General features: G+C 41.8%; 2 protein-coding genes and 1 long non-coding RNA gene across 7 annotated transcripts in view; 1 reads left to right on the forward strand and 2 right to left on the reverse strand.

Annotated features, from left to right (window-relative positions):
* Positions 1–1,843, reverse strand: part of LOC102293273 (ras-related protein Rab-14) — a 4,996-nt gene extending 3,153 nt beyond the window's left edge. Inside the window, exons 1-3 of the mRNA XM_005948229.2 lie at positions 1,676–1,843; positions 1,137–1,195; positions 700–753 (exon numbers count right to left, since the gene is read on the reverse strand). Of these exons, the coding sequence (XP_005948291.1) occupies positions 700–753; positions 1,137–1,188 (106 nt within the window). The 5' untranslated portion in view covers positions 1,189–1,195; positions 1,676–1,843. The remainder of the gene's footprint in view (positions 1–699; positions 754–1,136; positions 1,196–1,675) is intronic.
* Positions 1,844–2,314: 471 nt separating this feature from the next.
* The window catches only part of si:dkey-220o5.5 (actin filament-associated protein 1-like 2), a 25,497-nt gene continuing 17,811 nt past the window's right edge, over positions 2,315–10,000 (forward strand). The window contains exon 1 of one of the 4 annotated variants that reach the window (XM_042214380.1): positions 2,315–3,099. In XM_042214380.1, coding sequence (XP_042070314.1) covers positions 3,084–3,099 — 16 coding nt within the window. In that variant the 5' untranslated portion in view covers positions 2,315–3,083. The remainder of the gene's footprint in view (positions 3,100–10,000) is intronic. The other 3 variants (XM_042214381.1, XM_042214382.1, XM_042214383.1) reach the window with 3 other exon arrangements.
* Positions 8,654–10,000, reverse strand: part of LOC106632388 — a 5,491-nt gene continuing 4,144 nt past the window's right edge. For both annotated transcript variants that reach the window (XR_001335761.2, XR_006053014.1), the window contains one exon: positions 8,654–10,000. This exon is cut by the window's right edge and continues 1,073 nt beyond it. This is a non-coding gene — a long non-coding RNA (uncharacterized LOC106632388).

The raw sequence follows: 10,000 nt of genomic DNA on the forward strand, positions 1-10,000 counted from the left end.
CACACACACACACACACACACACACACACACACACACACACACACACACACACACAGGAATTGGACGGGCAGTGGTCACCAACAGGTAAGTAAAGGTAAAAATGTTTGTGTTTGTCGCTGTCTCAGGGACAAACACACGAAATCTGTTATCAGAATGAATTTCATGAAACCATCCAGATAAAATCAAACACACGAGTCGCTTTTTGTTTTTTTCCTAGCATAACAAACTGAATGCTAAAAGCTAATCTATTTACATTGTTCATCAATTCAAAGAAATCCTGTTAAATGTTTCCAAAGTTGGAGGTTTACGGTTACATCAAAATGAAGAAAAAAAACATAAATCGATATTTATGAAGCCCGAACTTGACACTTGATCATTATTAAGATATTTATATGATAAACTAGAGCCGTGCTGTTAAACAGCTAAGACGGATTCCTAATCAACAAACTTGACTTGATTAGAAAAAAGACTCTAAAAGTCAGCCTGAACTGATTTTCCGCTGCTTGCCTTTCAAAATAAAAGACCTAGAAACACAGGCTGTACCACTTTGCGCCCTCATACCCAAACAGTGGTGGTAAATTTTAAATATCCATAACTCACAATTTCATCATACATGCATAATAACAATAAAAGCCTATTCTATTCTATTCTATTCTTAAACTTCAGTAAACAAAGAGAAGAAGAAAAGCAGCACTCACACTTCTTCTCTGTGAACTGATGCAGCAGACACGACTTCCCGACTCCCATATCACCTGCAGACAGACAAACACAGGTGAGGTCGGCCACCAAGGCTGACAGTGATCAGGAAACACCCGGATGAAGCGTTATTACTCCCTGTGATTGAAGTGTTCCTGCTCATTCACCGTCCAGTTTCACTCCTGGACTTTACCAGAGCAGCGCTGCATGAGTCACAGCTCAACATCGTCTTTATTTAATATCTGCACCCGCTGCAGACACTCCACATTTACCAGCGCCAGGTTCTGCACTTCTGCAAGCTTAGTCTAGAAGGAGGGAGTTTACTGATGTGAGGGGCAGCGGTCACGGATACAGAACGGTTATTATAAACGGACTCATGCAAAGCTGCTCTGGCAGAGCTGCGGGAGTAAACACAGGAGCTGGAGCTCGGGTCACTCACCGATGATGATGTATTTGAAGATGTAGGAGTAGTTGTAAGGTGCGGCTGTCATCGTGATCCTGCGGAGAGAAAACAAAGAAATGTGTTTGGTTTAAACCGAGAACCTGAGCTCAAACACGGGGCTCCACCCTCGGTCTGAGCCCGGTCACAGTGATCCTCTGAGCTCGGTCTGAGCCTCCAAACACACCGAGTGAGACACAAACAGCTCAGAGAAGGAAGCAGCCGGCTGAGCTAGCAGAAGCTAACGCCGAGCCCAGCGTTAGCTTTAAACACTGTGACAGCCCCGCGGAGAGGAAACTTTCATCCTCATCACACGTATGAAACGCTGACGGCTCAACCACAGGAACCCCCCGAGGAGTCCCCCGAGCCCCCCTGGAGCTCCACTCCTGGAGCTAAGTGGCTAACAGCTGCACTGCTGTCTACGCCTTGCTAACAGCTAAACGCTAACGGCAGGAGGTCACTTTCTGAAGCTTTTACAGTAAAAACAACCGAATAATAAACCAATCAGACAGGCGGCGTTACACGTCGCTGTGTTTTACCTTCAGTCCGGGTGTCTATCCGACCTGTAAAGCTGCTTAAAACGCTGGTTCGCCGGGTAGTTTTATCTAACTTGATGGGTCGCTTGCTGAGCCGTCAGGAAAATCTTCTACCTCTTCCGCGACTCTTCCTCATCAAGGAGAAAAGAGGTAGTATCGCGAGACTTACAGCTTCCTACTGCCGCCCAGCGGACGAGAAGGGGATTTAGACACACCCAACCGTCCCGTTTGTAACTTTATTTATTTACATTTTTCTTTCTTTCTTTCTTTCTTTCTTTCTTTCTTTCTTTCTTTCTTTCTTTCTTTCTTTCTAAGTGACCCAAATTAGTTAATAGAAGCTCTTGTTTCTATAGGTATGTTACCAAATTACTGCGACAATGAAAAACACTGAAAAATGTGACGATTGTCTGCAGGTTTGCAGTCAGAAACAGAAGGCTTCCTTTACCCTTTAACTCCTAATGGGGTTCACAGAGGTCATATGTAGTTTTGAAAATGTTTGACTGAAATAAATGAGCTTCTAATGTTGCAAGAAGGTCCTGAGTTAGGCTCCACCATCAGGCTGGGGTCTTTTTGTGTGGAGTTTGCATGTTCTGTCCAGGTACTCCAGCTTCCTCCCACATTCCAAAGACATGCAGTTAGTGGGGTTAGGTGGAAACACTAAATTGCCCATAGGTGTGAATGGTTGTCTTTCTCTTTGTGTTAGCCCCGTGACAGACTGGTGTCCACTCCAGTTTGTGTCCTGCCTCTCGGCCTACAACAGCTGGGATAGGCTCTACCACCCTCGGGACCCTGACAAGCGGAAGCAGCAGAGGATGGATTTTGTCGATACAGTTGGACAAATGAAAACATACATTATATTTATTGAAAACATAAACTTGGTTTAATATAAGTAAATTACAGGATATTCTCAAGTAGAAGAATAACTTATATTTCTAAAATAAAAGAGGCCTAAGTAATTTTGTAATCCAGCTGCTCTCCCTCGATTTTCTGATAGCTGTGGAATTATTATTATTATTATTGTTATTATTATTGTTATTATTATTACAGTAGTTTGTGGAGCATCACTGAAGAAACCCTTAAAGCCAGAATGTTAGCAGATATTTTTCTTCTTGTGTATTTTCTAAATGTGTTTGTGTACTGGATGATAACAGTGGGCACATTGTTAAAGTGACTTTGTATTTAAGGTTTCTCTGTGCATGCCCGTGCATAATGAGAGCACTGGCTCGCCCTCTCTCTCCTCCCTCCTGTGCTGAGGTCACAGACTCGCCTGGCAGAACTCAAACTGCTTCTCACAGAGCAGATAGAGGGAGTTCAGGGAGGAGGAAACAGGAGGAAATCTGTTTGCCGTTTGATGTTGGATTCTTTAGCAGAGATATGAGCCTGAGGATCAGCAGACACTGAGACGACCGACATGGACAAACAGAAAGGTACCGTGACCCACAACAAGTCTTACAGATGTTTCAGGAATAACGACAGAGGCATAAAACTCATCCACACATGAAACCTGACGTTACCTGATATTTGTTTTTTATATTTAAAAATGTTTCACATGTATGAAATCATACACAGCATGCATGTTTCAGATGTAATCTGATTACAAATGGAGATTTACTTTGAAACTTTCCTTTAATGTGTTTAACATCCACGTATTCTTTTGTCTTTCATATCACGTGGAAAAAAATGTTAAAACTAATTGTAATAAAGTACTAACAAAGCACTCAGCAATTACCAGGGCCAAAACCTGCAGTTCCTCCAGTTTCCACCGGGGGCAGCAGCGAGTCGGTCCCCATAGACTCCCATGTTAAAACTTTACAGCAGTAATAAACACTTTTACAGCCCGATGTAAACTGTTCGGTCTCTGTAGGTATATTTGTGGTGGGTTGTATAGGTCACCTGTAAAAGGTTTAAGGTTTGCATTCTTAGGGGCGTGGCCCTAAGAATGTTAGGGATTCTGACTGGATGTTACTTATTAGCAAGTATCTGAGCTAGCTAGCATTACCTGATATGCAGTTTTTATGTTTATTTCCATGTTTGTCTATCATATTAATATATATACGCTGATATTTTGGCTGCTGACTCATGTGACCACTAGAGGTCAGGTGTGAGTTGTTATAAGTTGTACTATATTTATTATTTTGGGATGTTTTACGTTTGTAGTTATGAACAAATCAAACTAACCTTAGGCTTGTGTTGTATTGTGTATAAAATATTTAGATGGTGGTAATAGACTTGATTTCAAATGACTGGTTGATTAGATAGTTTAAATTCACTCATTAAAATCGGTATAAATAAACAGCAAAAAACCATGCTGTTCTCTAACAGTTTAATTTATCTTCTGTATCATGTGAGAAACACTTTGTATATGAGCATGTATGTATTTGTGGCCAAAGCAGCTTTAAATCAAAGGAAGGGTTGACAGAAGGAAAAGGGCCATGATGCTGCTATAACTGGCTCCAGCTGAAAAGTTTAGAAAAAGCTGAAAGTGATTTAAGTTACTTTACCATGAAAACCAAACCCTAAAATTATCTGAAAGACAGGATTTCTCCTCACCGCCTGTGTGTGGGTACTTGCACAGCTATCTTTGTGGGGACCTATGTATTTATTGACTTTTTAAGGACCCTTCTGTGTTGTGAGGACGGACTCTTAAAGGCCCGTTTGTGGGTTTGGATTTAGTTTAAGGGTTCAGGTTAAAAAGAGGTTTGGGTTAGGGGGCCGTGAAAGGCCTCAGAAGGTCCTCACAATCACAGAAGTACAAACATGTGTGCAGCAGGGTGTGGAGCAGCTTTCTTTAATCTGGCTGGCAAGAGAGCAGAAACATTTACATTACTGCGCTGCTGTTTCCTCAAACTGACCCGCTTCCAGCTGGAGGCTGACCACCTCCCCACTAACCTGCTGCTAACTGGGACCTGTACCCACTTTGCATTTTTATTGTTGTTTGTAACAACAAGTAACTCTGATTAGAGCAAACCAAAGTGATTTGAGAGATCAGTGTATCTAGATAACTCCCTGAAGTAACAGTACCACATGTAACGAGGTAAAAATACTCAGCAACATGTCCAACGTGTAAATGAGAAACTAAAGTATGTTCAGCTTCGTGTAACTGAAGTACAGGTGTTGCAGTAAAATGCATCAGCAGCATGTCCCCATTGGGGCTGTTTTATCTATGTTATATATAGTAGATGATGGTTTTTAAAATAGGGTCAGCCCCCCCAAGAGGTCACCAGGTCATGGGATGATTTATGGGAAACAAGTAAAATCTATTTCCTGTTTTCAGAGCTAATTTAAAGTTTTTTCTATAAATTTTGAGTAGGTCTTGTACCTCAGACTGAGCGCTACCAGGAGGAGCTGGGAAACATCAGAATACTCCTTTTAGCCAGCGATTAGCACATGAGGTCAGGAAACAATCTGACTTAATGGCAGAAAAATGTTAAAATTGTTGGTGTGGATACTTTAAAGACACAAACACACAGAAAATCTAAACAGTCTATTAGCTCAGTCTCCAGAGAGCAGCAGCGGGAGGAGGAGGAGGAAGTGATGATGATGAGGTGGAGGAAGGAGGATAGACGAGGACAGATGGGTATTTCTGATAGTTGCGTTGCTAACATACCATCGGTGTGATAAAGACTCCACAGCAGCAGGAGGATGGATTGTGACACGTTCTCCCTTACAGAATAAAAATGATGTTTTCTACAGAAAAAACACGGACGTAACCATGTGACTTCACCCATGGGTTTCTGGGACTTTTCATAGCGTTTCGGTTGCTTCCATGTTGTGAAACGATTAGTGGTGGTGAAGCCTCACAGACAGCGATCAGCTCAGCAACACAGGGCCAAGCAGTTTGTGTATCAGGCTGTAAACATGTTTATTTCTGCTGTCAGATTATAATGTGGACGTCTGTGGGACTGCCTCACTGCTGGTGCCCCTGCTGGACGTTAGAGGAACTGCATGTTCAGCCTCTGTGGGAGCTTCTTTCACAGTTTTTAAATGATGAACTAAGTTATTAGGAAAACTACCTCACCTATGTTAAAACATACCACGTATGTATTATTGTAGGGTCTACCTTACACTATAAAGCACCTCGAGGTGACTGCTGTTGTGATTCGGCGCCGTATAAATAAAACTGAACTGAATTAATTGTGACAGTGATTCAGGTTATGGTCGTCTAATATTACATTTTATTTGATGATCTGAGAAACAACAGTGACAAATAGCAAAAAAAGAAACGGTAAAAACGTTTTTTCGCAGCGCTGTAAGCAGGTTTATGTAAGTGTAGATGATCTAATGCCCAACGACAGTCAATTATCGGGTATCAGAACCTGAACGAGCTCTGTGGTTCCAGCGATTGCCCCCTGATTGGACAACGCTGGACAAACTGCTTCCTGGTTGGATGTAATTGCTGCATAATGTTGTTAGGATATCATTGTTGTGATGGACACCATTGGTACTGTAGTGTGACCGGTTTCAGCTGGAAACGTGACTTTTAGTTTAAACTGCTGAAGCAGATGCGTCGCTGTGGCCAGTCGAGTTATTTGTTTTTGACGGATTCGTTTAGGTTATGGTTTAAGGATAAGTGTCCAGGAAATGAATGGACGTTAATGTACTAATGATGTAAACAGGCCTGAAAGTGTGCACTGCAACATCAAAGCCAGAGACAGGAAGTAATGCAGATGGTCAGATAAACAGCGTTCAGCAACACAAATTCTTGATTCTGCGTCCGTCCAGCAGCCGTCCGTCTCTGTCTCCTTTCTGCTGTTGTTGTTCGTCTTCAGGGTTTGTGGGTGTTTGAGGAATTTGCAGCTCGCTGCTTAAACAGCAGTTTGATTTAAATCAGCATCAGAGGAGTTAATCAGGAACATTTAGCCCTCGTCTCCCACTCGGCTCACAGCGTGAATGGACTCGGCCTCTCTGTATGAATGAGCCACCGGACAATCAGCTGCTGTTTCCTCTGCATGTTTTACATGTTCTGCTCTGTGTTGTACTGATGATGACTCAGTACAGTTTACATCTAAACAACAACAGAAAAGCATTAAAGACTGAAAACCTTTACTTAGTTACACCTACTCTGTGTCGCTGTTTCCCATATCCTTATATAAATACTGCATCCACACACACAGATGCTAATTAGTGTTCAGAGCTTCACTTCCTGGATGGTCTGAAGCCACAGTTATTGTCAGGTAATAGCTTTAGGAAACTCTAGTCATTACTGAGGATGTCCTCCACGTCCTTAATGTGAGTCTAGTCATGACTAAAGGTTGTAAAGGTTTATTAGGAGGTTCTATTTATCTGTGAAGTGGGCTTTTGTGGTGCTAAGGGAAGTTTTGTCGCCATCGAAGAGGTTCTAGTCATCCTTTAGGAGGTCATGCTGGTCTCTGAAATCCTCGAGGTGGTTGTGAGGTGATGTTCTACAGGTCTATGAGGTATTTTTCTGTGAAGGGACTCTTACATACTCTTTAGGAGGTTGAAGAGATTCTAGTTTTTCTTGAGAAGGCTGCGCTGGCCTCTGAGGATGTTTCAGACATGCTAATATTGGTTCTAGTAATGATTTGTGTAGCTTTGGATGGGGTTTGAGACATCTCCTAAGTGGTTATCTGTGAAGATGGAACTTTAAGAGGTTGTGGTTGTCACTGAAGAGGTTCTATTCATCCCCTGGAAAGTTAAACTGGTGAGTGAGGGTGTTCTAGAAATCTTCATGGTGGTTGTGTGACTGGAGATCGCAGAGAGGTTCTAGAGGTCTTTTGAATGCCCGTCTGTGAGGGTGCACTTGAATAACTTTTGGGTCCCCTGTAGTAGGGCTGGGCGATATAAACAATATACGATAGAAACGATATAAATTTGGCCAACGATAGAGATTTTGACTATATCGCGATAGCGCATGTTGATGATGTCATCAAGCTGCGGCTGTTTTGGTCGAAAGCATCGCAGCGGCTACAACCATTATCATTCACAGCAAAGAGATGAAGCACATTTGAAATATGGGGAAAGCCAAAAACTGCGCTTCCTCCACTTCCGTAACATTGATTCATTAATGTTGGATTCTCTCGCAGCTGTTCTGTTCCCATGTTGTTGCTGTATATTAATAACTAACCTCGTATTGTGGATGAATAATCTCAGTTGTTCTCCTGACTGAAGTTTGGTCCGTGTACAGCATCCTGCTATGCGATTGCATTTGTCCCTGACCACCAGAATCCCTCACGTTAACTTTTATCGAGTGGAAAAAAAGTTGGCGTTCATCCTCCAGCTTCACTGTGCTAATGTTATGCTAACATAGCTGTGTCGCTAGCAATCACGTAGCACAACATTATAAACCAGCTAGTCCAACTTCAGTAACCCCACAAACGCCACTGCTGTTTAGTTTCTGTCTTCATTTATGTTGGAAGTGACAGCAGAGCTGTACGTTTGAATTAGTTTCAAAAATCTCTGTCAGAACATGGTATGAAATGTTTAGGTGGAAACTAGCGAGCTAACTTCCTGCTAACTTCTAACTCCGTTAAATTTAACAAATTCTGTTTTCATGGATGTTAAAATTAATTGTTACACCTGATAAAGCAGCAACGCTGATGATTTAATTAAAGATGAAAGAATTTAGACAGTTTTTAACTCTCTGTGTTCGTTTGACTTTGGGACCTGAAGCCAACGGAGTTTTGGACCCAGATTACTCCGTGAAGCTCCTCCCTATGGCAGCCGTAATGCTCTGACAATCCATCAAGCAGTGCAGCTTATCAAAGTTGTACTAAAACATTTTTAACAGATTTCTGCCCAAATCGGTTCGAGGTCAGTAAGCACAATCAGAAGTCATACATAAGGAACTCTCGATTTTTGAGAAAATTAAAGGATTTTAAGTGTGGAAAATACGTTATACAGAAGAAAAGAATATATCGTGATATATCGTTACCGCACATGCTTCATATTATATCGCGATATGAATTTTAGGCCATATCGCCCAGCCCTACCCTGCAGGAGATTGCAGAGGTTCCTGTTTTCATTTAGAAGTTCTACTGGCCATGTTCTAGATGTCCTTATGATGATTATAGTGATGATTTATGTAGTTTATATGGACATTAGGCAGGTTCTAGGTGTGGTCCTTTAGGAGGTCATACCAGTCTCTGGGTTCCTGGGAGTGCTTATGGTGTTGAGAGGTTAAAAAAACAGTTTTCAGAGCCTTTTGTACATTTTTGTTTTGTTTTTTTAAAACGAATATAACTGTGGACTGTTGGACATCCTTAATGATTCATGTTAAACTAACAAAGGCCCTGACAGGCTGCTCTTACCTTCACTAAATGTTTTTGTTCTGTAATAAGTAAAGCTGACGGGGGATGGTCAGTTTGCTACGAGCAGGTTGATTAAACATGAAAACTGTGATGAAGTCCGTCTGTGTTCGTGTTATGAATGAAGCCGTTGTTATGTGTGAATGAATACTCACTCTGTTTCACTTCAGAAGATAAGAGCTGAAATCATTCAAAGGCAGAAAAACAAGATGCTGATTCTTCACTCTCAGACAGAAACACACATCAGCCGCGGCTCCTCATCTGCATCCTCAGATGATCGTAAGAAAATGTGATTCACATGTAAAAGTCAGTTTCATACAGAACAACAGTCTGACCGCACCTGTTCAGGTAAACGTTTCCTGCACAAATATGCAGATGTTCTGGCCTTCACGTGTTAATTGATGACAGGATGCAAACTGATAAGCTCCTGGCTCCTGCCAATGTTTAACTCAGAGTAAACACAGTTACATCACCTGAATCCCTGCTGTGCACAGGAACTCGAAAAGTTCGTTGTTTCTTTTTTCTTATCACATGAGAGAAAACTCATTATGGAAACTCAGAGCAGAGAAACAAAAACAAAAATGGATCTCATCTCGGCCAGCTTACACTCAGACTGTGGGAGCAAACCCACCTGCCACAGTAACAATCTGCCCAAACACACACTGTCCTCATAGTGAATCCCAAAATTTCAAATAAATGATGCAAATATGCAGTTTTTAACATCCAGGAAACTATTTACACCCCTTCAGTCCTCAGATATTTTTACATTTCAGAATCATGAATCACATCTGGATTCATGTAAATTGCAGCTGTTGGTCAGACGCTCACTTTGCTGTATCCACTTATTTTTATCAAAACTAAAGTAAGACCTCGTTTTTCCTGGGCTGGTTCAGCTGCTGTATCAGCTCCAACCAAGCAGCCGATAGTGTGGTTGAACCCACACCGTCCATATTCAGTCTCTTTCTGAGAGACATAAATGAGTGTTGGGGTCGATTTGAAGGAGAAGACGGCCAAAATCAATCACTCCACTCGGAAACGAAGGAAGAACATTCTTATTATTATT

Source organism: Haplochromis burtoni, unplaced genomic scaffold (genome assembly GCF_018398535.1).
Source record: "Haplochromis burtoni strain Fernald_Lab_line unplaced genomic scaffold, NCSU_Asbu1 Contig_557, whole genome shotgun sequence".
NCBI lineage: Eukaryota > Metazoa > Chordata > Actinopteri > Cichliformes > Cichlidae > Haplochromis > Haplochromis burtoni.